At 41.1% G+C, this 27828-nt stretch overlaps 3 protein-coding genes across 3 annotated transcripts; 2 read left to right on the forward strand and 1 right to left on the reverse strand.

Moving 5' to 3' along the window:
- The first annotated feature begins 511 nt into the window (after window positions 1-511).
- ccdc39 (coiled-coil domain 39 molecular ruler complex subunit) lies at window positions 512-10882 on the forward strand. Its single transcript, XM_069712496.1, has 20 exons — window positions 512-774; window positions 1437-1556; window positions 1670-1816; window positions 1912-2070; window positions 2181-2273; window positions 2557-2685; window positions 2811-3002; window positions 3096-3199; window positions 3292-3424; window positions 4072-4266; window positions 4491-4655; window positions 4871-5008; window positions 5625-5833; window positions 6574-6697; window positions 6812-6971; window positions 7094-7200; window positions 8432-8572; window positions 8742-8921; window positions 9038-9117; window positions 10003-10882. The coding sequence occupies exons 1-20, from the start codon at window positions 676-678 to the stop codon at window positions 10178-10180; spliced, it is 2853 nt and encodes a 950-aa protein (XP_069568597.1). The 5' UTR covers window positions 512-675; the 3' UTR covers window positions 10181-10882.
- A 2171-nt stretch (window positions 10883-13053) lies between these two features.
- On the forward strand, window positions 13054-18829 carry LOC138629031 (uncharacterized). Its single transcript, XM_069712498.1, has 7 exons — window positions 13054-13230; window positions 15635-15724; window positions 15956-16162; window positions 16706-16814; window positions 17823-17933; window positions 18184-18262; window positions 18368-18829. The coding sequence occupies exons 3-7, from the start codon at window positions 16065-16067 to the stop codon at window positions 18457-18459; spliced, it is 489 nt and encodes a 162-aa protein (XP_069568599.1). The 5' UTR covers window positions 13054-13230; window positions 15635-15724; window positions 15956-16064; the 3' UTR covers window positions 18460-18829.
- A 2068-nt stretch (window positions 18830-20897) lies between these two features.
- Window positions 20898-26910, reverse strand: LOC138629080 (Y+L amino acid transporter 2). Its single transcript, XM_069712574.1, has 9 exons — window positions 26282-26910; window positions 25184-25309; window positions 24944-25088; window positions 23927-24050; window positions 23572-23675; window positions 23374-23470; window positions 23104-23253; window positions 22494-22677; window positions 20898-22163 (listed from the first exon to the last, which is right to left on the reverse strand). Exons 1-9 carry the CDS (start codon window positions 26799-26801, stop codon window positions 22051-22053), a joined length of 1563 nt encoding a protein of 520 aa, XP_069568675.1. The 5' UTR covers window positions 26802-26910; the 3' UTR covers window positions 20898-22050.
- Window positions 26911-27828: the final 918 nt, after the last annotated feature.

Consider the following 27828-nt stretch of genomic DNA (forward strand, 5'->3'; position numbering starts at 1 on the left):
TTTCTGTTCCCTCATTGGAATACAAATGCCCGTTTAGTAGATGTCAGGGTTTATGATTGGCTGGTAATTTTCCTTTATACATTACCATTATCTTTAAGCTTAAAGTCTGTACAACTGAGTTTTTAACAGAGTACCTTTATAATACACAAGGTAATCCTTTAGGAGGACACCATCGACTGTATTTAGCCATATCATAAATGATCATTGTGATAGGGAAATAATCCAGAGACTGTAGGCCTAAATGTCTTTTAGGCTTAATAGAAGTCTGGCTTTATTCATGGTAAAAGTTATTGATCAAAAGAAAAATATTGATTACGTACCGGATATATTTCAAATTTGAGGTGAGGTAGAGACTTGTGTTGTTGTTGTTGTTTTTTTTTTAAAGCTGCATTGTTTTCTTTAAACAGCGTGTTTTATTTTATTCATTGAATTTAAACGTAAAAAGAATAAAGGACAGTGAGGTCTCGTGCGGAGCAGCAGCATTCTTACCGGACTCGCGCGGCCGCCTCGCGGTGACGCCGTTTAAAAAGCACGTGCGGTTGCTACGGGCGACCGACAACAGACGGCAGTTGGATCAAACCGGCGAGAAACCGCTTCAACTCGGAGGCGATCATTTTGTTGCGGAAAACATTTATCACTTGAAATTATTGTCGTGTTACTTTGCAGTCTTTGAAAATGTCGCGCGTCGTTAGTGCCGTTTTATCGGATGTAGGCTGGGATGAGCGCTTTGCCATCCCCGAGCACAACGCTAAAAACAAGGCTTTGATTGAGCAGGTGAGTGTCGGAAAGTGATATTTAACTGTTTATGACACCACTAACGAGATAACGTACCCGACAAAATCTAATGTTAGGAAAAATGTACATCTTCCTATGCTTACCTTACGACACATAGAAGGGCTTTTCCTTTTGATAAATTTAATTAGAGGCTCCCAATTGATATAAAATTAATAAATCCAGACTTCAAAAAGCTGTTAAATATGTCCAGATCGTCCACATTGACATAGTTACTCGATTTCCTTTCTATTTGTGGCTGTCATGTTTATGCTTTTTTCTTTTAATACCGTCAAGTTGCAAGCTATCTAAATCCCTTTCTCACATTTACTTTATTGGTTACTAAAGGTTGAATTTGTATGAACATTTGAATGTAGAAATTGCAAGGTTGTAATTTTAGTATAACGGTTAGGCCTACGTTGGAAAGACCAAATGGCACCAATAACTGAGTTTACAAGTTATAAGGTTTTACATCGACGCACACTGGACAGCCGACCAAGGGTTGCAGGTAAGTGATTAGTCTGTCCATGTGCTATCTCAAGACGAAGGTTTGTATTCGTGTGTGCTGTACAACAACATTTTATGACCGATCACATCAAGATACATGCTGCAGATCATAGGTCACGCTTGCAATGCTTGTAATCTAATGACCGCCTCAACAACAGGTTCGTAAAAAAGAGATGGAGCTGGTGCAGCTGGAAAACAAACTTGAGAGTAACAAAGATCAAAAGCAGCTGAAGACTGAATACCTGAAAAGTGTTAAGCAGGAGCTGGAATACACTGAGGTAGGTATATTACAACACAGTGTGGGTGTGTTTAAAAAAAAAAACAAAAACTGGGTTATAGTCACTTTGTGAGGGTGGGTGGTCAATTTGTCATCTTGATTTTCTGCACATAGGCTCTGTGCAGGGCGAAGGGAAGAGAGGAAGAGTTTGAGAAACATCTGAAAGCCCTCGCAGAGAGAGAGACGGGTCGCCTCGCTCAGGACACTGCAAAGATGGAGAAGGAGCTTGGATCTTTGGCAGAGAGAGAAGACATCCTGGAGGTCTACACCTTTCTAATGCTGTACAAGTAGAAATGAGAAGCAGCTACGGTTGTAGGTGCCAAAATGTGCCTCTTAACCTTTTTACGTATCTTTAGAACCACATTTCCAAAGCCAAAAGGAAACTGGAGGAGTTTAGGCAGCAGATGAACTGGGACCAGCAGACCATGGATGCCTTTTTGGAGGAGTCGGCACAGAAAGATGAGGACACAATGGCCATCATCAAGTACGCTCAGCAAGATGAACAGAGGATCCAGGTAAACAAACCAGTTCTGTTTTCAGCAGCAGTTAAAAGCACCAAACTGAAGTGCTGTTTACAACTCATCCTCATCCTCAACTAACAGCTCTCCAATCTCTCCTGATACAGTCACTCACTGTGGCTATAGAGAAGAAGAGGCTGGAGGCCAATACAAAGCGCAAAGCACTTGACAAGGAGCTGACTGAGACTTTATCTGCACAGGTAATGTAAGAAAACCCATCTGCACTGCTTCTGTGGGTGATTCTTGCTGAGTATCAGCTGACATAACTTTAGGTAGAACAGACCACTACAGTGACAAGAGACCAAGTATAGTTTGTATTCAGCTCAGGAAATCAAGCGCATCATGAACAGAGAATTAAATTCTACTCTGTTGGGAGAAAGAAGGTAATAATGTGGTCACTACATCCCTTAATGGATCAAAGTAGTTACAAAAATAGATCACATTTAGTATCCCTGCTTACAAATGCCACCATGTTGTTCTCAGCTTGCTTTGGATAAGACTACGGAGAATTTGCAGCAGGCTCACCAGGAGACGCTGCAGCTCATCCACCAGTGGGAAAACACCATCAAGCAGATGAAGCAACGAGACACTGAGATGCAGCAGTGCGCGCTGGTGAAGTTTGCTGCCTTTCTTTTGGACTGATAGGACACACTGATTCGAAACCAAAGCCAATTAACTCCTTAAAGGCAACAGAATGTGAAAACACGCTGAACTTTCTCGTTCCTTTGTTATTCCAGCATCTTGCCCAGGCCAACCAGAACGTCAGGGACAGGAACGCCTCCATCATAGAGAGGAAACACCTGCTGGATACTCAGAGGAACAACAACAAGGAAGCTGAGAGGAAGATAGCCGCAGCCAACAAACAGGCTGCAGAACTGCGTCAGGAAGTGAAGACGCAGGAGAGTAACTGCAGAAAGGTCCAGGATGAGGTCAGGTTGTCAGAGTTTGTTGAATGTGTAATTTAAAAGAAATCTAGCTGCATATTGTAAGAGTAAGAAGATGGACTTTTATGTGTCCTACAGCTGAATTGTTGCAAAAGCACGCTGAACAGAGCAACCTCCGATGTGGAGTCTTTGACGTCCCACGTATCCAGAATGAAGAAGAACATCCAGAATAACAATGACAAGTCAGTGAAATATTAAAGCGCGTGTCCGTCTATAAAGTACCCCCTGTAGTACTTTAGTATTCGAGCTCTGTCGATGTACGTGTGTGTTGTAGACTCATTGAGGCCAGAGCCTACAATACTGCTCTAGGGGAAAAGCTGAAAGTGGTTACTCAGACCGCCCTAAGTGAGGAGGAGAGAGCTGCACAGATGGACCAGTATCTTAAGGATGAGGAACAGGCCATCAAGGTGATCTGCATGACAATCATAAACTGTGTGGAGGAGAATATTTGCTGTACACGCAGTATAACTTTAAAAATCTTTTAGTTCTTCTCAGGATTGTGTAGTTTTTGCTTATAGCTTTTTTGTCACAGGCAAAATAACAACTGCTGTTTGTTGGTGTTGACTTGAAGGTAAAGCTGCATTCAGGAACTTGGGGCATTACTGATGTCACAGTAGAAAATGCAAACATAAAAAGCATAAAAACTCAGAAATAATTTGCATCAAGAAATCGAAACATTGTCTATCGAGCAGATTTTTTGAAAATGAGATATACTCTTTGAATTGATTAAAAAAAAACAAAAAAAACATGCATTTGGAAATAAGATGTAATTGTGTCAAGATTCCCACGTTTTTAACCCAAAGCAGCACTGCTTGTTTAATGTATGGATATAAAAAGCATAAATTCCAATTGGCTTTTCCTGTCACTTTAAAAAAAAAAAAAAAAAAAAATCAAATTTTTTTCTACACAAGTGACATATTTCCTCAAATTTCTGGGCAAATTGTCTACTTACACAATCCAGATGAGTGGAATCAGTGTTACCAATGAGGAGCCCAGTTTGTGCCGTGCTCAACATGTCAGGACTGTGTAACCCAGTGCTTGTGCTTTGCTACAGGAGCTGGATGTCCAGCTGCGTGACTGCAGGGACGAGCTGTTTCGTTATAAAGAGCATTTGCTTGCCTTCAAGACGAAGGAGAAGGATTTTATCATGCAGGCTCAAAGGAGTAAATCCACCATTAGCAACCTGGGCCGCCAGCTCAGAAAACTGGAGAAAGAATTGATAAAACAGCAGACTATCCTGGAGGAACAGGCACGCTTAACAAAAATCACACACACACACACACACACACACACACACACACACACACACACACACACACACACACACACACACACACACACACACACACACACACACACACACACACACACACACACACACACACAAATGTGACAATCACACTACCCTAACTTACCCTGGTCTGGTGCTAGACATGTACTTAGATGTTCTTCTCTCCTTATTGCATCGTGTAGGAGAAACAGATAAACACAATGAGTAAAAAACTGTCACGGCTGCAAGGTGACATTCACGCTGAAGAAAAACAAATGATGGAAATGAAGATCGCAGAAATGACCAAAGACCTCGAGGAGAAAAAAAAGACTGCCAAAACTCTCACCAACGCGCTGAAGGAGTCTGAGGTCAGTCTCATACTTCACCAAACTAATCTGCACTTTTCACACTCTGAACCACTGAAATGATTCCACTCACACACACACACACACACACACACACACACACACACACACACACACACACACACACACACACACACACACACACACACACACACACACACACACACACACACACACACACACACACACACACACACACGCGTCTTTGTCTTCGGCAGGATGACATTCGCTGTTTGAAGAAAGGGATGGAGAAGTCAAAAGCTCAAAACAGAGATCTGAACGAGAAGGTAGATGAGCTCAGGCTGCTCGCTGTCACCAACGAAAAGGAGCTGAAGCGCCTCAGACTGAGGAAACAGGTAACTAACTGATGTCATAGACGCTAACAGGGAGTCACCTGAGTCACTGACTCACGTCACCAAGTTTGATTCGAGGTCATATCACTATTGAAGCTCATTCAATGCATCATTCTGGGAAATGTTGTTGATATTTATCATTTTCACCATCTGAATTTAACACATTAGCATGCTGATAGTTTTTAATTAGCACAGACGCAAAGTACAGATGAGGTTGCGCTTGATAAATCAAAGCACTGGACAAATAAGATTTGGAACTGATGATGGCGTTGAAGTCAGAGATGTACCAACACTAGTTGGACTCTTCCTCTGTGGACCATCAGCATCTGTGCAAAAAAAAAAAAATATCATGGTAATCCAACCAGTGGTTCTAAACAGAAATCAGTCTGAACCAAGATGGCAGACGATCCATCCTCTTGATTGGATCCTACAGTACCCCTTCGTGTTTTGGCACTGAAACGGATGCAGACTCCCCAAAATGGATGTTGACAGTCAATAAGTTGACAATGTTAGATGGCGTTTACACTAAAACAACGAATACAGTGTAATATATCTCAAATAAAGGATTATATGTACATAATGCCGCGCACTGCTGATGACCACGCGTGTTCCTCATCAGGACAACATGGTGGAGCACAGCATCACGAACATAGAGGTGAAGCGTGTGAGGGATCTGCTGTACAACAAGGCAGACAGCATGCTGTCCTTGGAGAAGAGGAAGCTGCAGCTGCACAAAGCCATGAAGGAGAGGGAGGATGAGATCAAGGTCTACAAAGAAATGCTTAGCCAGCAGCTGAAGATCGGTGAGCAGGAGAGGCAGAGACTCAGGTAAAAAGCCCAACTCTGACTCCACAGCTCAAATGCACAGTCATGTGGCAAAGTAAAAGTGCATTCCACCGACGTCATTAACTTTATTGATCTGTTTGGCCAAGTAAACATTTGATCATCTTTAAAACGGTTTGAAATTGGTATATTTTTTAGATCTTGGCATGGTGACATCATCCACTTCAACAGCAAAGAGAACAGCAAACCCTTAAATAAGACGGGTTCCACCTGTTACTCTCTGATAAGGCTGAGTGATTGTAACATTGTAGGGATGACTATTTGTGCTTTTACAAAATGTTTACTCATTGAGATTTTTGATAAATAATCATCAGCAATCACTAATAATGAATCAGTGGGTAAAGGCCCAGTAAGTCGCCCGCCCTGCTCTCTGAGGAGGTTTAAATCATTGGAACCTAATCTGGACCTAATTTGATGTCGTCAACGGTGTGATAAATGTAACGGTGTGTAGAACTTTTTACATGTGACTGATATGTTTGTTTAAATTGCGAAAACAACTATAAAGCATCACTTTAGTTTGAGTATGTCACATGTATCTGCTTTGTTTAAGAGAGGATCAAATGTTTGCTTGATCACATATGTTAAAGAAAAGTCAATCATTTTAATTGAACTTTACTCTCAGTGGTGTTTTATGTCATTGTGTATAACATAACAGTATATTACCGTCTTACGTTAGCGTCGTGTCAAAAGATGATCACAATATTAATAAACGGATTCTGCCTCAGCGCTGAACTCAGTGAGAAACTGTCCAAGATCGACATGATGAAGAAACGTTTCGAGGTCATGACCCTTTCTATGGCAGCTCCTGAGGGGGAAGAGGAGAAGTCACAGGCTTACTACATCACAAAGGTGAGCGCTCTTCACTTGTGCTGTTGTCTACTCATACCTGCTGAAGCTGACCAAGCTCAGATTCCTCCCGCACCACGCCAGCACTTTAAATCACCGCTGTGTGCTTTTCACCAGATTGCACTGGACAAAGAGGAGCTGAGGCGGAAGGGAAATGATCTGGATGCTAAAATCCGCAAGATGGAGCTGGAAAACAGAGCTCTGGAGAACACCATCCAGCTGTTCAACAACAGTAACTCTGTGTTTCGCAAATCCCTCAGCAAAGTAAATGAATCCAGTACGTACGACGGGCCGGACTGAACGAAACGAATACAGAAACTCTGTTTTCCTCTTGGTTCCCGGAAATGAACGAAGCAGTTATTACTGGACACAGACCGTTTAAACCGTTTTTCATTTTAGGTCCAGAGTACCAAGAAAAACTGCAGCTGGAAGAGGAGCTGAGAGCCGCTGAAGAGATGCTGAAGTATAAGAGAAGACAGGTCCAAGAGCTCCAACAGGACTTACAGGTGAGTGTTGTTTATTGTTTGGACTACACACAAATATTTAAAGCTCTATTGTCCAACCATTTTATGCCATATTTGTTGCTTTATTTTGTTGTTTTATATATACTGTACATACATGGATGGATATGTGTGCTTCAGGGTCAGTAGTATGTATGCAATTTAAAATGAGTTGGAAAAATGATGATGAGGGCTGACCTGACATCATTTTGTTATTTGGTGATTTGCATATTTGCTTTTTGTAATAATCAGGTTACCTGTTAATTAAAAATGTTTTACTCCTGTAGGTCACAAGTGTCAATTACAGTGTAATATTTACTTTTAATTTGGTCGGTTGGCTTGTTGGGTGTAAATATTTAGTCGCGACTAATATTTCTATAACAGCAGCTTTGTCTCCACATAGTAAACACTTATGCTACAATTAGTCTAGTTTTGAACTGAACACAACCTGGTGCGACATTGTTATAGCTAAAATTAAGTCTGATAAAGATGTGGCCAAAACTGCATTAAAAATAGAAACAATTTGTTACAGCTCACGAGATGTTTTGTTAGACTTGTTTTATATGCCTTCTGGTAAGAAAACATAATTAAAATTGCACTCACTGCAAATTCTCTTTTTTGTTTGTTTTTGTTGTAATTATACAACCCAGCCCAGTTTACAGCATGAACTATCTAGTCTATCAGTCACTTTATTAATCATCTTAATTTTCTCAACACCCCCTCTTCACCCCTGTGTTTTCTTGTCCTCCATTCTCACTTCCTGTCTGCAGAAGCAGCTTATTGTATTACATAGTGGATTCCCTGTGAGAGCATTGGGGCAAAAATAAACTCACTCAACAACTTCATCTATCTGTCATCCAGTAAAAATTGGCCGTGCGTGAATCTCTGTGTACAGTGCATCCGGAAAGTAGTCACAGCGCTTCACTTTTTACACATTTTGTTATGTTACAGCCTTATTCCAATAATGGATTAAATTCATTTTTTTCCCCTCAAAATTCTACACACAAATGAATTTAATCCATTTTGGAATAAGGCTGTAACATAACAAAATGTGGAAAAAGTGAAGCGCTGTGAATACTTTCCGGATTCACTGTATGTGGTGCCTCTAGGCCTAGCTTTTGTTTGTTAACGTGTGTGTGTGTGTGTGTGTGTGTGTGTGTGTGTGTGTGTGTGTGTGTGTGTGTGTGTGTGTGTGTGTGTGTGTGTGTGTGTGTGTGTCTCTGCTCTCCTTTGGCAGGTCATGAATAATACCTTGGAGAGTCTGCTACAAGAGGAGCAGGTGGAGAGAGATAATATAGAACACAAACAGTCATTCATCAGCAAACTGATCAAAGAAATCTCTTCCCAGCAAGAGAAAATTGACAGAGCCACAAAACAGGTGTGATTGTCCACTTTTTTCTCAGCACAGTGTACGCTGGGCAGCGACAAAGAGCTGGTGAACAGTAAATAAAGGAGGGGTGTTATGTGTGTATAAAGTGCAGGTGTCCTGGAAAACAAACTGTTTCTATAATCATATTTTGATTTGATATGTTCCTGCTGTTTGCCAGAGCTCTAAGTTGACCAAAGAGATCCGCTCAGCCAAGAACGCCGACAGTGAGACTTTTGAAGAGAAAGACATTAAACTGAGGGAGCTGAAAGAATTCAACAAGAACATTGACAGGGTGCTGAATGAGGCCATGGAGGACAGACCTGATCTCAGATCAGTGCTGGAGAAATACTTTGTGCAGGTGCAAAACTATTGACATGACATCGCTTTAGTAGGACTCATACATGCATTTAGCCGTGACTGGTTACGCTTTGATGTTTCCTCAAGCTTCATGTGTCTTTCTGCTGTTTCTCTCAGGCCAATCTGTGTCTCCCGTCTCCTTCTTCCACTCCCAGGAGCACCAAGACAAGCTCTGCCTGCAGCTCCGTATCTCTCAGGTTATACTTCAAAACTTCCTAATAAAAACCTATTTTCCAGGGAAGGTGGCAGTGGAGGTCAAAGATGATAATCAGGGCTTGTTGTCAGATTGTCATCAGTATGAACGGTTTAATCTGATGATAAAAATGTACTTGAGTGTTTTGAATGGCTGTACTCTTTTGTAATGGAATATAACCATTGACTGTATGTAAAAGTGGACGTAGTGTCCGGGTCTGAAAAATCAGGCCGATGCGGAAGTGAGTTAAGCTGCAATACCACCGAGTGCCACTAGGGGCCGGCTCAACAAAGCCTCCGGCTCCATTGACTCCTTTTCAACTAGTCTCATAAAATTCTAAGTCAGTATATTTTTTTTTCACGAGTTATTTTGGTTGTGCTAGTTCAGTAAGTCACTTCTTCTTATGAAGTCCTGGCCCTCCAAATGAAAATATTCCCGTCATTAATGAGAACATAAGCCTCAAATAGCTGTGTTGTTGTTTTTTTTTTTTGGGGGGGGGGGGGGCGTGTCTGTTTGATTGACAGGCCTGTGGTGCAGCCAGGTTTTCACCGCTCGCTCCGCCCCAGCGCGTCCAAATATGGTCACTTATGGCTCCAAACCGCTCTGAACTAGCGAGGTGGTGACGGCCAAAATCCGAACTCGGAGGCTTCATAACAGCAGTTCACAAACCGACGGGTGACATCGCTGTTGGTTGGCTTGGACACAACCGGTCGAGCTGATGAAGACTGGGGGTTGTGCTGGGACTGTTTGTGCTTAGAGGGTGAAAGCATCCCTGAAAGTCTTCAGCTGGACGGATAAAACGTTACACTATCCGGCTCAGTCAAACATTTGAAACGCGGGTGTTTTTCTCCTCCTCTGTATCTTCACGGGTGCTCGCCGTTTGTTGCAGGTCTCCTGCGTCGTCATCCAGCAGCAGCCCCAGGTCCTCTGCACTCTGCTCCCCCACGCTGAGGACCGTGGAGCTGGGCTTGGGTCTGACTGCGACCTCTCCTCCTCTCACCACCTCCAGATGTTCCAGCTCTGCCAGCAGCACAAGCAGCAGCGGCAGAAAGTCGAAGGACCTCTAATGCGCTGCTTTGTTATCGCTCTTTATTCACAGGCGTGGATGAAGAGCAATTCAACACGCATGCAGACAGTTTCACTTAGTTAAAGCCGCACGGAATAACTGTGTTGTGTTAGATGATAAGTGAATATTTTCAGTTGTGACAAAAGCTTTAGGATTATTTGTGTGTTGTATTTTCGCATTCATTTTTTAGTATTATTTTTGAGTTTGTGATTGGCAGGCTTGTTTAATTCACTTTATTGTTATATTTATGTTAAACTAAAAGATCTGATCAGATAGGCTGTAGTTTGACAGAAATGATTTACATTTTTAAAAAGAAACACCTTTTCCGCTCTTGGTTTGATGTTATCTTTTGTCTTAAAAATAGAGCTAACGCAAACATATCTCAATAAAAAACTAGCAGAGACGTGTTGGAGCTCGAGTTTGCGTGCTGAATTTGGTTTGTGGTGTTTTAAGCTAAAGAAATTTTGTATTTATTTGCAAAAAATTATCTTTCTTAACCTTCACTGATCAAATGATCAATGCAAAATTTGCATAAATTATAAAGCAATAGTCTTTCTCTCCGTTTTGAAATCAGTTTGGCTTCGTCGTGGCTGTTAAACTTTGAATTTCACGCATTAGTGATTACGGTGGTAGGATGTGCATGAGCGGTGACCTGTATGAACAGCCTCCTCACGTTTCATTAAACATTAAGGGTTTTATTTTACCTTTGCCCTCCTACTCGAGTTGTTCTTTCAAGACATCGCTGCTTTCATGCCACTCCCTCCGTGTCCGGGTGTCACTTCCTTGTACAAAACAAAAGTAGGCAACAGCTTAACGGGAGCAGAAGGAACACTTTCCCACGACAGATTTCACTCATTTCGTTTTTTGGGGGAATAAAGCTTCAACATGCTGCTGCTGATCCTGTTTGGATGTTTGGCCTCATGTGCTGCACAGACAGGTGAGTAGGATGTCACTGATCATTGGAAACTGGAAATGCTGTTTAATATGTGTGTGTGGCAATTAAATGTATGGAGCTGAGGTTTGTAGCAAGAAGTTAAACTATAGATTTATAGTGTGTTAATGTTCCTCAGTGTCTCCTTCCTTTTTCAACAGGTGTCCCCTCCACACCTATGTTTGCCATGGATACGACTCCCTTGGTCCCACCATCAGCTGATCCAGGAGTCAACAGTCAGTACATTTTAAACTTGCAGACTTTGATTCACCTTGAAATCTAACATGGTTTTGATGTTTTTTTTACTTATGTTTCTTTTTATTTGTTCTGCAGTTGTGGCAATCCTTCAGACAACTGTTCAGTCGTCTAATGAGCTCAATGAAACGACACTTGGTCCAGTCTTAAACAAGGTAACTCAGTTCTAAATCCATAATCAATTTAATATCCGGTTCTATCGGAAGGTGAACAAATACAGTTTAACAGTTTAAAATAATGTGTTTTTCAGCTCCATGAGATCATCCGGATGCTTCAATCAGATGGGAACTTCTCTCTGGCTGTAAAGAATATCACCAAAATCTGAATCCTCACACATTTCTGTTTATTGTGTAGTAGCTGGACTAAATATCTGTCATCAGTCTTAGATATATTTAGTTTGACCTCTTATGGCGTATGCTTTTGTTAAAGATTATTCTCTTTAAAACCCGCAGTGAGCAAGTTAAATTGTCTTTAATAGAGGAAATTAAATTGAGCAAAGAATTATTTTAGAAAAAGTACAAAGTTACTGGATAAAGAAAATGTAATCAAAGAGATGTGTGCAGAAATATGAAGAGCTGTAATAAAACTGTATCTTTAACACCTGAAAAAAACAGTTCAGATCTCTACACCTTAAACATAAAAGCTTCATGACAAATACCGAAGTGAGGGGTATGAAACAAGTGTGGCAGAAGGCAATTTGTTTATACTGTATTTTTCCATGTAATATTTATGAATAAAATTCTGCCCTTTTAAAATGTACAGAATTAACTATTTTGCGTCTATCTCAGAAAAAAAAATTGCTGAAATGTAGCAATTACAAACACAGAAATTTAACTTTTGTGCCAGTAGTTATGTTTGACAGTAATTTACCATCTTATTTTAGCCAATGATGTTATTTCTGTAAAGTTCAGTAAAAGTGCGTGAAAGAGAACAGCTTCCTAATCAAACTGAATTACTGCTGTTTGAATTACAGGTTGAAGTCAGGTCACAGGTGTTAAACCGGGATGATAGAAAAACATGCAATGGAAATAAAAAGCGTTTTTTTACGGAGACATTTTAAGCCAACTTTGGACAACACTAGAAAGCTTTGTTGTTGTGCTAAATCTGTATCTGACAGACCTGACAGCCTGCAGGGTGTCATTAGTGACAAAATAACTAAGCACAAGTGACTTTAGTTTACCTTGACGTCTATGTTAAAGCAGAAAATTACATATTGTTTTGTAATTTCCACTAAAAAGCCACTTTCAGTCATTCAATTCTACAACAGTATAAATAGTCAGATTCGAGAGCAGGAAGTGCACAACAGTGAATCGGAGCTGCTCACCAGGGAGAACCAAAGTCTACAGCCGAAACTGAGGGAGCGGTCGGACAACAAAGGGGATTTTAATGAAAAGTGTGTCAGATGATAAACAGGACGATCAAGACAACCTGCACTGTGTGACGCTTAAAGAAAGTTAACTTTTAAAGTTGTAATTGAAGTTTAAATGATTTATGTAAGGAAAATAGATGTCAAGTTTTAAAAGATTTTTTTAACAATTTTTTTAAAAGTTGCACATTTTTGTTGTTTTTGAAGTTGATTCATGATTTCGCAACATGTTTCTTCTGCAGTTCCACGTTCAGCCTTTAGATGTCAACACAGACTGATGGTGAAACTACTCATCCTCATTCTGCTCCGACACCTTTTCCTCAGTCAGGACCTAAAAAAAACCAACCAAGTTATTTAGTTTGCACCATTTTTTTTCTTCAGTTATGAACATGAACATCACTCCTAAACTTTTATGTACTTCCTAGAATCATTCCTGGGACTCTCAGTGGTATGTTCTTCATGACAAATACTGCTTGACTACAGTTGACTCGGGGGACAGGTAATTAAAACGACAACATTGATTGATAATAGTCAGTGAGAGCAGTTCATCTTCAGTGTGTTTGAGAGGGTCACATTACGATTCGACTGGTTCTTATTATCAAAGAACTCGATTGATTCATCTTAACATTATTAAACAAGGCTAATTAGAGGATGATGATTGACTACAAATCGAACCAATCTTAGACTTGTTGTTAGACGCAAGAACAAACATTAAGACATAAATGGAACAAACTGCGTTTGAATTATTTTGTTGTCCCACGGGAGACAGAATAATAAGTAAGGATCAAGTTCAAAGAATGTGCTACTAGGATTGAGTGAAATGTGATATTGTAAATGAAATGGAGGAGACCGTGTGGTGGTCTCATGTTGCTTCTACACTGCAGCTGTCAGTGGATCGTCACCGGTGCGGTTTTGGTTTAAAGCAGCAGGTGTAAACTGATAAAGTCAAGTTAACAAAGTCAAGCTGACCCACAAAGACCTACCTACGATTGTGATGCTGTAAACTGTAATCCGCCTGGAAACATTTTTTTTGTTAACTGTGCATCTAAGGACTTTTTTTTTTTTTTTGCAGTTTGTGTCCCCGAACAAAAGCACAAGGAAACGTCCTGTAATGCAACAGACATTTTAGTTTTACCTTTCATGCCTGGAGAGCCGCTTCGTGCTCCCAGTTCTTCAGGGCTGTGCTCTGTACTCCTTTTGTCCATTCACTGCACACTTCTGACATCACCTCTGCAGATAAACACAGCAGCAGACAAACACACGTCCTGGTTTCCGTAATGCAGCATTTTGTCAAACCCGTAGATAATTCTCCGTCATCGGGTTCATATGTAAACTGTGGAGACTGGGACACGTGAACATCTTTATGTTGCGTGTAAACAGAAATGATCTCAGTTATCAACCAGAAACAATAAAAACCTGTAAATCAGAACATGTCTGGTCTGAAAAGTTCAAGGTCGCGATTGAGCACGAGATTTTCTCATAGTTTAACTGACTGAATGTATATCATCTGTCATCTGACTCAGGGGAGGCTTCTTTAAAAATACAGGTTTAATGCGTCATTCTCAAACTTGGAGAGGATTTAAAGCCCCTCAAATCTGTTTCATGATGAAACCAGAGAGGATTATTTTTCAGACTCTGCTTAGGTTCACTCTCAGCAGCAGTTTTCAGCAAAACAGCTCTAAAACCTTCCTGCACCTCACAGCAGACAAAGGTTTTGATTCGCTGGTCAACCGATTGGAGAATTTAGCACCAGCGTTGGGGGAGGGACTAGTTACATGTAATTAAGTTACAAAATACATGTAACTAATCAGTTACAGTCACTGAGAAAACAATGCAATTAAATTGCAGTTACTAAAATGTTGATTACAAAAGTAGTTACATCCAAATGTTTTGTAAAAAGCTCATATGCAATATAAATCCTGGTGCTTTGCATCTGGAATACCTTCTGTCTGTGTTTTCAATCCGTTCTCGTTTGAACTTGCACCGCCTCTCGTCTACCAAGCTAATCGATGTGCACTGGTCCAAGCAACCACGTCCAAGGCGGTTGATGTTCTCTGATAAGTTGAAGAAGTATAAAAAGAGCCATTCACGAGCCAGTGTGAAACAACCGTGAACCCATCGCAGTGGTTTTATCATCGCTCAGCAGTCGACATGAATGTAGACTTGGTTTGAGGTTGTGGGAACATTTTTCCTTCACTGCAGTCAGTTGTGATTTGTTTTGGTGGTTTTGCTTTAAAATCAAAGCGTTTGAATCCTAATTCAAGTTACAGCGAACAACTCTAAAGTTTGACAGGAATCAGTGTTGAGGTCTATAATGTGGTTTACACTATTTATTTTTCTGTTCAGCTTTATTGTCCAGTTTAAAATGTGTGTTAAAAAAACACTGAAAAAGTGAGATGTAATTAGCAACATTACTTTGATGAAGTAATTAAAGTAGTTACATTAACAGGCAACCTATTCCAAACGTAACTTTTACCAACACCGGTTAGCAAAATTCTTGGTACCGTGTGGTACAGTGGTACCAAAGGGAAGTGGAGTCCCGTTGTGTTAACAGACTGTTACTGGACACGATGTTCCTGAGGTCAAATGTAGGCCCAAAGCATACTTTTGTACATTTTAGACATATATTTGTACATATTTGTAACTGTAACAGCAGCCTAAAAAAAAAGTAACACACTGTCACTTAAAAACCAGGAATACATTTTTTTTTTCTAAAAACAGATTTGAATTCAACTGAAAAAAAAATACACTGTTGTCAACATGGCATGTCCAGGATAAGTTTATGTACTGTTTAAAAAAAAGTCCATTAAAACCACATAACATAAAGAAGCAACCAAGAAAATGGGCCTAAAGTAGTGTGTGAGGATGAAATAAAAACCACTCAAAACATCCAAACTGTCCAGGTTGTCTTGCAGGTTATGGAACTAACGAAGCTGCACGTTTCTGCAAGCTGATTTTAAACTATCTTCAGAGGAGAACAGTGACGGCAGAAGGTATGAAATCAATCTGAGTACTTTTCATTTGTCCTGAAAATGTTCAGCGTTACTTTAAAGTTAAAGGGATGAAACAAACTCAAACAGCCGGCTGCTCCTTTAACTCAACAAGCCGAGTACATCAGTGTGTAATTGCTCCAAAAATAACTTTCTGTATTTGCTACTTTCCCTCCTCTTTCTCTGCCGTACTGCGGCCCGTGTTAATCGATGCTGTACTGCCCTCCTCTCCAGTTCTTCACATGACCTCTGCGCTGGTCTTTTAAGCCCTCGAGGGAGGATCGAGCAGACGTTCAGGAAACGTCCACACACTGGACACACGGCTCCACCACCTGCTTTCAGGATGGACCTGAGATTCCTCACCATAGTGTCATCTCTCATGCTTGGGGCCACACTCACCATCTCTCTGGCAGACCGCACTGCAAATTGCAAAATCAAATGGTAATATGGATTTTCTTTTCGTTGAGTATTTTAGCCTATTGATTGAGGATTTGGAGATGTGTAGATCATCTTTTTTTGAATTCCACTTTCAGTATACTTTCTCTTAAAATGTAAAGATTTGTACGTTATTATGAACATCCTGCAGCAGCTGGTGTCCCTGCTGTCGTCCATGTCTGTAGCGCAGACGCAGCAGCATGTGACCTGCTGTACACAGATCATGCTTTATGATGTTGTTTGGCTTGCATGAAACCCAAACAGTCACGGTGTAAAAGAGGTCAAATGCATGTTAGACAAGGTACTTATAAATGCAGATTCCCGGGCAGCGTAGTTTCTCCTGCTTGTTATCTTTAATATGGGGAGAGTCACAAGACTCACATCAGTCATATCTGAAGGGAAGATATGAGAAAGATTTGATGATAAACAAAATCTAAGAGGTTCTCACCTGATATGGATATCTGATATTTTATAATGAGATTTTCCTTTTTGAATACAACATGATGCCTTCGCTGAAGCAAACACTCCCTGCTCTGTTCTGCTCCGCAGGTTGTTCGGCATCGCATGCAGCGATGTCTCTGAAAAGCTGGTGAGCCAGATCAAGGCCTGGCAGATCAGGCAAAGCTGTCTGTATGCAGGAGAGAAGTGCTCGTATGAGGTCATTCAACTATCACATTTATCAAATATTCTTACTGTGCTTTAAACGCTAACGGGATTCAAATAAAGTGCATTACATTTTTCATATAATTTAACATCCTTTACGTTCAAGCCGTTGCCAAATGAGTTCACACGATGCTGATTAAATCTTCAGATGTCTGGTGAGATATTCCCACGCTTCCGGATGACCTCAAACTGGGCATGCGTATATGAGCAGAGCGTAACTTCGGCGGGACGGATCCACTAGCTTCCATTTTAGCCGTGTGCTAACTTGAGTGGAGATAGAAAATGCAGGCGTGCAGCTCTTCTAGACTTTAAAAAGGTTATAGGACTGAACGCATCAACTCTGTTAGTGAAATTAATCTTTTCCCAGGAGTTGTCACGTCTTTTATTCCATTTTTCCACAATTTGTATCTGTAAAGCTGCAGCAGAGATGTAAGTGCCTGTTCACAGGTTTTTATTTTTTTTTTTTTTTTTTTTAAATAAATAATCTCTGACAGAAGAGGGAGACACACTGCAGGTTTAAACGGAAACCAATTATGCTTCTGCCAATAAATTCAGTATTAACAAGATATTAAACAATAAGGTGAACAAGCGTTAAGTATAATCTCTTTCCTAAATTTTACACCCTCACTGTAAAAAGTAACTCGTGCCTTCATTTTTATCTAACACACACAGAAATTGCTCATCTACTTGTGGTTAGGTTAGGTTAGGTTAGGTAGTTACTTTATTAATCCCCGAGGAGAAATTTTTTTAATTTGATGGTGATGATGCAACTGGCGCTGACTCTGGATCTTTGCCAACTTTCCTATGCTCTTTAATTTTTTTTTTTTAAATAAAATGCTTTACTCTTTATGATTTGACTTCACTGCTGTTTTGGAAGCCCTTTGTGTTTTGCTCTACCAGAACTCGCCTGTCTGCTTCTGTCAAGTGGCCGCTTGATCTTGAAATGTGCAGAATGCAACGTCCCTGCCAGACTCACTAAAGTGAATGTGAAATGTGTTGTCAGCTTGTGTCCTCAGCTCCTTACCTGATCAAAGCCACGCACACGTCTCCAGCAACAAAGAAAGTCAATGACCTGCAGTTTCTGTTTGAGCAGTCAACCATTTGCAAATTGACTGTAAGTATGAATTTTTGGAGTATAAGTCTCATTCAGCTTTGAGGAAATGTTGGAACCGGCAGACAGAAGACGTGTGTGTAATGTCGCGACGCAGTGAGGAGAAATGTTACTTTTCTGTCTACTTCACAGAGAGTTAAAGGGTAAAATCAGGGTTCAGAAGGTTATTCGGTTTTACTCTCTGACATTACTCGTTGACAAACTGTTGTTCTTCGTGAAAAATCAGCTCCTCCTGATGTTTCTTAACAAACAGGGAGATGCAGTGTCTGAGTTCTCCAAAGATCCCGCTGACAACAGCACAAACTACTGCAGCCTGCAGAACCTGATTGATGGTAAATGATCTCTCCGTTGAGATAGTGATGAAAAGTGGAGTGTTTTTAATGTCTTCCTGTGCTGTTCCCATGAAACCACATGTCTGATTGCTTCTCTCTGTACAGGAAGCCACCTGATTGATGCTGAGGGTTACAAGCAGTTCAGCAACAAGTGGATCTGTCCTGGGTTTGATACTGCCAACTGCACCCTGTCTTAAGAGGAGAGGAGATCCTCCTGGCTCCAAATGGCACTTCAAATGAGGAATAATAAAAAGATCTTTCAGGAGATCAAATTTTAATGTTGTATTTTTCTTCATTCTGTTGTCCATGATCATATTTGTTCATAATTTGATTTTTTTAAAATAATTTCTTTACAAAAGGATTAAATTGAACTAACATTATCTTTTAAATAATCTGAAAACAAGCAGCCAGGAGTTTGTTTGACATAAATGCAATGAAATCAAATCCTTTAATTCTGAATGCACAGCAACTTTCTCTTATGACATTTAAATGTTGTGTAAATGTTGGCTGGTGTGTTTTTAACAATAAAGCGATACACTAAAAACAACAAGGAATGTGGTGAAGCTTGGTCAGTGATGAACACAAACAAAGAAGAAGAACAGAATATAAACAGCATTGTACAGTGGGTACGGAAAGTATTCAGACCCCTTTAAATTTTTCACTCTTTGTTTCATTGCAGCCATTTGCTAAAATCAAAAAAGTTCATTTTATTTCTCATTAATGTACACTCAGCACCCCATGTTGACAGAAAAAAAACAGAAATGTAGAAATTTGTGCAAATTTATTAAAAAAGAAAAACTGAAATATCACATGGTCATAAGTATTCAGACCCTTTGCTCAGTATTGAGTAGAAGCACCCTTTTGAGCTAGTACAGCCATGAGTCTTCTTGGGAATGATGCAACAAGCTTTTCACACCTGGATTTGGGGATCCTCTGCCATTCTTCCTTGCAGATCCTCTCCAGTTCCGTCAGGTTGGATGGTGAACGTTGGTGGACAGCCATTTTCAGGTCTCTCCAGAGATGCTCCATTGGGTTTAGGTCAGGGCTCTGGCTGGGCCAGTCAAGAATGGTCACAGAGTTGTTCCGAAGCCACTCCTTTGTTATTTTAGCTGTGTGCTTAGGGTCATTGTCTTGTTGGAAGGTGAACCTTCGGCCCAGTCTGAGGTCCAGAGCACTCTGGAAGAGGTTTTCTTCCCGGATATCTCTGTACTTGGCCGCATTCATCTTTCCTTCAATTGCAACCAGTCGTCCTGTCCCTGCAGCTGAAAAACACCCCCATAGCATGATGCTGCCACCACCATGTTTCACTGTTGGGATTGTATTGGGCAGGTGATGAGCAGTGCCTGGTTTTCTCCACACATACCGCTTAGAATTAACGCCAAAAAGTTCAATCTTGGTCTCATCAGACCAGAGAATCTTATTTCTCATAGTCTGGGAGTCCTTCATGTGTTTTTTGGCAAACTCTATGCGGGCTTTCATATGTCTTGCACTGAGGAGAGGCTTCCGTCGGGCCACTCTGCCATAAAGCCCCGACTGGTGGAGGGCTGCAGTGATAGTTGACTTTGTGGAACTTTCTCCCATCTCCCTACTGCATCTCTGGAGCTCAGCCACAGTGATCTTTGGGTTCTTCTTTACCTCTCTCACCAAGGCTCTTCTCCCACGATTGCTCAGTTTGGCTGGACGGCCAGGTCTAGGAAGAGTTCTGGTCGTCCCAAACTTCTTCCATTTAAGGATTATGGAGGCCACTGTGCTCTTAGGAACCTTGAGTGCTGCAGAAATTATTTTGTAACCTTGGCCAGATCTGTGCCTTGCCACAATTCTGTCTCTGAGCTCCTTGGACAGTTCCTTCGACCTCATGATTCTCATTTGCTCTGACATGCACTGTGAGCTGTAAGGTCTTATATAGACAGGTGTGTGCCTTTCCTAATCCAGTCCAATCAGTTTAATTAAACACAGCTGGACTCCAATGAAGGAGTAGAACCATCTCAAGGAGGATCAGAAGAAATGGACAGCATGTGAGTTAAATATGAGTGTCACAGCAAAGGGTCTGAATACTTTTGACCATGTGATATTTCAGTTTTTCTTTTTTAATAAATTTGCACAAATTTCTACATTTCTGTTTTTTTCTGTCAAGATGGGGTGCTGAGTGTACATTAATGAGAAATAAAATGAACTTTTTTGATTTTAGCAAATGGCTGCAATGAAACAAAGAGTGAAAAATTTAAAGGGGTCTGAATACTTTCCATACCCACTGTAACTGCTTGACTTCCCCCATCCATCTCTCGCACCACTGCTCTATCTCATCTCATCTCCTACCAGGTCCAAGGTATGTACATCTCAAAGAACAAAAGCAGATGAACTCTTGCATCTATCTCTCTCTCTAGCTTTCTATCTGTCATATCGCCTCGCCCCATCCCGTCACATCACCTGGTCAAACGTCTCCAAGAATAAACAATGACGACCTGCAGGCTTCAAGCAGTCCACATGCAAAGTGAATGTAAGTGTGACTTTTCTGAGTTTTCTGAATACACTCTCACAGGCATAATAAAAATGAGAAACTGTACGTTTTAACGACTATGATGACACGGGCCACGCAGTACACAAAGAACACAATCTCAAGTAATAGACAAACATGTTGCGAAAAATATTTGAACTTTATTCAAAATACAAAATAATAGAGAAACAAAGTCTGCCCATAACTTACTCTGCTCAAGACAAACTCAATGTCCAAATGTATAAAAGTTTGAAAAGAAGGAAAGTTAAAATTCCTTCCTGCTTGAGATAATTGGATATGGAAAATATACACGTTTTTAAAAGGAGAAACAAATCACACATTGGTCAAAAAGTAGCACAGCAGTCCAGCGAGTTCAGTAGCACTCAAACACCTTTAAAAAGTAATAAAATAAAAATACAATTTATTTTGAAAGCATTAAGATGATAAAGTGCTTTGATCCAGAGTTTTATCAACTAAAATGAGGGGGAATTGTTTGTATTATTCAAATGCTGTCAATCCAAAGATTGATGTAAAGGTAAGAAGAGCAGCAGGTGACTTCTGCACTCACTCGCTCTCCTTTTCCTGTCGACGGGAGTTGAAGTGATTTGACTGATGAAAGGCGAAGGCTGCAGCCTGCTAAAGGAGAGTGAGTGAGTTTCCCACCAGGTTGCAGGAAGTGTTTGGCTTCCGATAATCTGCTCTAAAATAACAGCTTGGAAACAAACACGGCATGACTCAGTGTCTGCAGACGGAAGATCGGAGCTCACCGCTCAGATCAGACAGATAATCCAGTGAGTGTCTGCGGGTTGAGTGTCGTTATAGAGTTTGATAAAAGTCTTCATACACAGGACCGCTGAACACACTCAATGTAATGCAAAGGTGTATTTCAGAAACATAATTACAAACCTACTGAAACATTAATCAGAGGGAAGCTGTTTAGGAACCAATCATAGATTATTGGTAGTTTTACGGTGGTTTACATTTGCACAATTAAACACTAACTAAAAACTATCACAATTGAAATATTTTTTCAATAGTTTTATTAAAATCCTCATAGAAGATATTCCTTTATCTCTGCAGAGACGTGTACTGCATTAACAGAAGAAAGCAACAATTAACTTCGCTGCTCCTTCCCAGTGAGTCATTTGAGATGTCAGGCCTTTTTTTTTTTAATTTTTTTTTTTATCATGACCGTGCAGGAGTTATCCTCACAAATGTTGTGAGCCTGAGCCTCGCTGCTCTATCCACTCAGCGCCTTCTTTTCCAGAACTGAGGCCTCGAGTCAGAAAGCAGACTAATGAACGACGGAGTCCGTCTGAGTCTTACTGCCGGCTTCTGTTTCTGCCTCAGTGTCGAACTCCGTCAGGCAGCAGTAGAGCAGCATCTGGCTGTATCTGGTGACGAAGGCTGGGAGAGGAAAAGAGGTCAGAGGGAAGGTGTGGGAGGGACAGAGGGAGAGGAGAGGTCAGTTACAGCTGACTGATAATCCATGATGATTAATGCTGTTCTTTAAAAGTGATATAAAATCATGTGGAGCAGATATTTGGCCATCTGGGTGTAAAACTGTGTTATAAAGATACAAATCCGGTAAGGAAGTGCCCTTTTATTGTCGTGAAGGAGACATCCTTCGAGAAGGGGACGCCCTTCACGTGTTTGAACAAGGACAAACACAGAACAATATTTAACTGATAATCACATTTTACAATCTGTAAATTGACATTTGAGTTTGAACCTTACCGTTTAGTTTGTGTAGGAATTTGGGCCTCCTCTCTTCAGGCAGGTAAATGGCCATATAATAAACTGGCACCCCAGACAGTGAAATGCCAATTCCAATGAGGGAGTTGATGGTGTCCCCGTACAGAGGGACGATGACTAAGAACAGGCTGCACACACAGTAGATGAAGGGGAAGAACAAGGTCAGCTGTGGAGAGCAGAAAAGACACATGTGATTAGTATGTTTTAGTGTTTAAACACATACATTGAAAGGTTGAGTAGGCCTGTCGCCACATTTAAGCAAATGAGCTATCCTGTTGTTTGGGTATGAGGAGATGTTGGTCCTATAGAGGGCGCTGAAACACCTGTATGTCCTTTCGAGAGTCATCGGATAAAGATATTTTATCTTTTCGTTATAAAGACAACTGAAACCTTTAAATCTTGAATTGTAAACGTACAGTAAATAACATAACATAACATATCTGCTGGTGGTAAATTTACTTACTGTAGTTGTAGCAGATGTAATGTCACTTGAAACCATGAAAATATCTCAAATATACCAAAAAACGATCACATTGCATACATAAATGTAAATATATTTAGTATAAATCTGAACAATGAAAACAAAGTGCACCTTGACAGGCCGGTATCTGTCTGGCTGAGTGAAGCGCAGGTAGATGAGGCCGGCCACAGAGAGACCCACATAGAGCCAGTAACTGAAGCTGAAATAGTTGATGAGCTGAAAGACGTCCTCCACACACAGAAAGATCAGACCCATTAACCCCTGCAGGACCACAGCACAATGAAAAGTCATTTTACATCACACAGACATTTTTTGTTGTTCTTTGAAGCAGTATGGATGTGAACGTGTGCGGTAAATCTGTTGTTCATTTGTGTGTCTCACGTTGAACAGAAGTGCAGGTATGGGAGTGTAGCGCTCCAGGTGGATCAGACTGAGACTGTTGGGGAGGTGGCCCTCTCTGGCTCCCACAAAGAACAGCCTGCATGATCGAAAAAAGTGAAAGGTTAGTGGGAAAATACTTTTTGAGTTTCATCACAATATGATAACAAAGTCAGCCCCTGTTCCGTGTTCACTTATTACCGCGAGGCAGCGATGACGGAAGCGTTTAGTCCTCCGTAGCAGGACATGGCCACTGAAACAGGGATGATCCACTTGAACGGCCCGAGGACTGCATCTCCAAATGTCTGTGGGGTCATATTTTCAGTGTTTATTACAAACTCTACACTCGATGAGGATGTCGGCTCAGATATGTTTACAGAAGAACCTGTCAATGCCTCAGAACATTATATTCCCTGAGCTACTTTTGCTATAATTTTCGAGTCTTCTTTTGATCTCAGAGGGCAACAATTATTGGGTAAAGCTTTTCCAAGTAGACCAGAACCTATATTTAGCAGCAGAGTGGATCATCTCTCTCAGGTGACCGTTGGTGTCTTACCACAGCAACAGCGTCACTGGCCAGCAGAGAGGGCATGTCGAGAACCACATAGTACGCCACGTTGGTCAGCAGGTAGATGATGGACACTATGGGCATGGAAATGGCGATGGCCAGTGGCAGATTCCTGCAACAACATCCACACAGAGCTTTTACGGACTCATTGAAAAGATGAAAAGGTGATAAAGGATTTCTGTGGTGGCAACAAATTCATTTTACTCATGAAATCCCAACCTCTACCGTCCCTTTTCACTGTGTTCACATATCGATTTTAGAAGTAGCAACAGGACAAAAGAATTACAATATCATCACAGCTCATGTTATTTTTCAACTTTTAGAGTTTTTGTCAAATTTACTTTGAAACAAAAAAAACCAACAAGTTTAAGAATCATAAAACAAGATAATTGTGTTTAACTGTGCTACAACACGACTTGTAAAAGTAATCTAAGGAGACATTTTAAACCCGCATTAATGGATAATTGTTTTTTCCAATTATCTGAAATGTTGCAAAGTTGCTGTTTGCAAGGATTGCTCAGTGTCGTTCACGCGTGAACACTGTATTCCTGCAGCACTACAAATTTAACCAATCATTATAATGAATTTGTAAAGAACAAAAAGGCCATGCGAAAATATTGATTCCAGCATCAGCAGCTGGCCAAAACAGTGGAAAAATATTCGATATTGCGCATCTCTAGTTTTTTGGTAAATTGCTGACATAAAAGTTTTTATTGTAGCCGCTTTTAATAATGCTTGAACAAATGTCTGAATTAAATTGAGGACAATTAGAAATAACGTGTCATTTAATGAGTTCGAGACTCAATGGAATTTCATGTTTCAGTACAATTTCCCGTAACTAATTTTTTACCACCTGTATTTCCTCATTTAACCCGCTCAGAGGCATGTCAGCTATTCAACTCTGACTCATCAGTACCACTGTTGGAAAATGAACTGTGAGCAGATTTCTCGTACATGTACATGTCTCTGAGCCAGTGTTTCTGTTTGTATGTGTGTCTGGTTTACCTCTCTGGATTCTGAATCTCCTCTGTGACAAAGTTGAGTGTATCCCAGCCAGAGTAGGAGAAGAGAGCTGAGTAGAGGGCCAAAGCTATGGCTCCAGGGTCCGTGGAGGAGCCCTCGAAGGCATTCTCAAAGCTCTTTGTTTCTCCTACAGAAAGATAATTCAGAGATTACAGCATTTGATGTTTTTTTGTTTTTTTTTCCTGTTTTCTTTGACACATTCTTACTTTTATTTGCACGTACCAGTAGATATCTTCAGGATTCCTACGATGATGATGAGGAAGAGTGCCATGAGTTTGGCATACGTGAAGATGTCCTGGACCAGAGTCCCCCACTTCACATAAGCACAGTTAATGAAGATGAGCACACCTGGAAAAAACCAGAGGATTATAATTGTACAACCAACCTAACACAGCTTCCAGTGCAGCTTCTGCTTTCCTTTTTGACAATGAGAAAACCTTCTGGACAGAGCGGTAAACCACGTTGGTCAGTTTGGAAAACACACCACATGTTATGAGTTGAATTTGAAAAGCTACGTGTGACTTTCTCAGGCTGCAATTTCCTTTGTGTCACGCGGGCCACATTTAGTACGTGGTTAAAGAAACAGAAACTAATTTCTCACTTTTGCTCACTATCAGTCTTCACAGCACAAAGCCAGGCTGTAAACCACAGTGGTATTTTTTTTACAGGACTGGCAGTGTAACTTCAGTTGATGCCAGTCCAGCCTGCCGTTCACCAGTTTGGTACGAATGCACAATGTGTGAATGTGACTGGGACATAATGCAACATTATCCCATGATTTTACTGATATCTGTCAAGTAGCACAATGGCACTTTTAATCTGCTGAAATTTCTGAGTTATAAAGAAAACCAAAATTAACAAATACATTGAATTTCCTGTGAAAGCTTCACAAATATGAGCACTATTGTATTTGTTGATACACAAGTTGAACACAATTATTTTGAACTGGCATGAGTGGGAAATGTTGGGTTTTCATAGGTTGATAAAGCTTTAATGTTTAGGAGTTAGGACAGCGATAAGGGGGGCTAATATACGAAGGTGAAATGACATGCATCTCATGCATCATTTCTTTTTGTGAAGCAAGTGAAATCCTGGGCAGCAATGATGGGCTCCACCACTTTCAATAAAGACACTGGATGTAAATGAAATTAAGAAGTTGTGTCAAAGATGGGAAATGATTTGATGAAAATCTTGTAATTACAACAAATAGCTTAATTATTGTTTCAATTTCAAGATATTAAAGACAATTATTTTGTCATCTGTTTTTTTAGGGTGATGCCCAACATCTCACACTCACTCAGACTCAGGAGTGTTTCTTACAGAGGCAGGCTGCGGCGATGAGGCGGACACTATCGTACGGCGGCTGGCAGGTGGGGTAGAAAGCCTTCACCAGGTAGTTGGCGAAGGTCAGTGAAATCACAGCCTGGCTGGCCGGTTCGATGAGCAGGATGGATGTCCACAGACGAATGAAAGCCACGAAGCCACCAAACGACTCCAGGATGTAGACGTAGCTGGCTCCGGACTTGGTGATGGTGGTGCCGAGCTCTGCGTAGCACAAAGCCCCGAACACAGAGAAGATCCCTCCAAGAGCCCAAATCAGCAGCGACACCCCGTAAGAGCCGCTGTACATGAGGACGCCCTTCGGTGAGACAAAAATCCCAGAGCCAATCATGTTGCCCACGATCAGGCAGATCCCGTTGCAGAGGGAAATTTCCCTCTTCATCTGCATTTTCTCTTCTTTCCCGCCATTCAGGGCCTTTAAGTTGTCCTCAGATGGAGTTCGTGAACTCGGACATATTGTCTGTGACACGACCCCAATTTTCTGCCTCAGGTCCCCCATTAATCCAGCAGCTCTGATGGGGACATGACAGGACAGTAATTAGAGAGGGTTATTCAAGTTCATTAGCACAACACACATATTTAATGTATGATTTCCATAGAGGAATATTCCTCCCTTTAAATCTAATTCCAGACTGAAGAATGAAAGTTGTTAATGTCCAATATACAAAGAAAAGTCATGTATGCACTCAAAGCTCCCAACAAAGATCACTCACCAAAGCTCTTCTCTGTTTTCGACTCCTTATTCCTCCAGGCGTGACTAAACTGCACGAGTAAAGTATAACATACAAGACGAGCGTGTAAAATAAGGACAAAAAGTGATCTTACCTTGTTTTCCCCACCCCCAGTAGAATCAATAAGTTTGTTTGTCCCACTGAACATGTAGAGTCTCTCAGGTCAGCTCCTCTCGCCTCAACCAGCAGTCACAGCAGTGAGATCACGTCTGAGAGGTAGCAACAGTCGGTCAGTGTTGTAATCCCTGCAGGCCAGCAGCACCGCAGCGAGCCGCACTCTCGTGTTCCTCTCTGTGCTATTTTCAGAGACGAGCAGACCCCATTTCTGTTCCCCCCCTCCCCCCGCCGTACCTCCCAGGGCAGCCATCAACAGCTCCGATTGAGGGAATCGAGCTGCTTCTGAGCCCATATTCAGGATTCAGTTGATAAGATTCTTTGATATAAAACATGCTGGAGTGTGTGCTGTCATTAAACACACAGACATCGACCCAGCGGCTGTCACCACCCATCAGACATTCAGACAGGTCGTCACGCACACGAGACAATGGGTCATCGGGAACAGACACGTAAAAGCCCCCCCTCCCCTAACCCCCTCGGCAAGACACCCATGTTAGTTTTTTGGTTGATTTAAATCTCCATCCATCCATTATCTATACCCGCTGTATCTGTAACCTACGGGCAATTTTTGAGAATCAATAATGAACCTGACACGCATGTATTTGGACAGTGGGAGGAAGCTGGATATTTTTTTTGTATAGAAAAACAAGAGTGAATACTTTTGCTCACAGATCAATA

This window comes from Brachyistius frenatus, unplaced genomic scaffold (assembly GCF_029030835.1).
Source record: "Brachyistius frenatus isolate BFR_SWC_R1_liver_20210118 unplaced genomic scaffold, ASM2903083v1 Contig_110, whole genome shotgun sequence".
Taxonomy (NCBI): Eukaryota; Metazoa; Chordata; class Actinopteri; family Embiotocidae; genus Brachyistius; species Brachyistius frenatus.

What these genes read in the sequence shown, in the direction of transcription:
- LOC138629031 (XM_069712498.1), top strand. Translation starts at nt 16,065, where the DNA reads ATGGACCTGAGATTCCTCACCATAGTGTCATCTCTCATGCTTGGGGCC. An exon ending in CAACCATTTGCAAATTGACT is followed by an intron (nt 17,934 to 18,183) that starts GTAAGTATGAAT and finishes CTTAACAAACAG; the next exon opens with GGAGATGCAGTGTCTGAGTT. An exon ending in CCTGCAGAACCTGATTGATG is followed by an intron (nt 18,263 to 18,367) that starts GTAAATGATCTC and finishes CTCTCTGTACAG; the next exon opens with GAAGCCACCTGATTGATGCT.
- ccdc39 (XM_069712496.1), top strand. Translation starts at nt 676, where the DNA reads ATGTCGCGCGTCGTTAGTGCCGTTTTATCGGATGTAGGCTGGGATGAG. An exon ending in GCAGAAAGGTCCAGGATGAG is followed by an intron (nt 3,003 to 3,095) that starts GTCAGGTTGTCA and finishes TGTGTCCTACAG; the next exon opens with CTGAATTGTTGCAAAAGCAC. An exon ending in TGCAGCTCCGTATCTCTCAG is followed by an intron (nt 9,118 to 10,002) that starts GTTATACTTCAA and finishes CGTTTGTTGCAG; the next exon opens with GTCTCCTGCGTCGTCATCCA.
- LOC138629080 (XM_069712574.1), bottom strand. Translation starts at nt 26,801, where the DNA reads ATGGGGGACCTGAGGCAGAAAATTGGGGTCGTGTCACAGACAATATGT. An exon ending in GAGATTCAGAATCCAGAGAG is followed by an intron (nt 24,051 to 24,943) that starts GTAAACCAGACA and finishes ATGTTGTTGCAG; the next exon opens with GAATCTGCCACTGGCCATCG. An exon ending in TACCTGCACTTCTGTTCAAC is followed by an intron (nt 23,254 to 23,373) that starts GTGAGACACACA and finishes GTGGTCCTGCAG; the next exon opens with GGGTTAATGGGTCTGATCTT.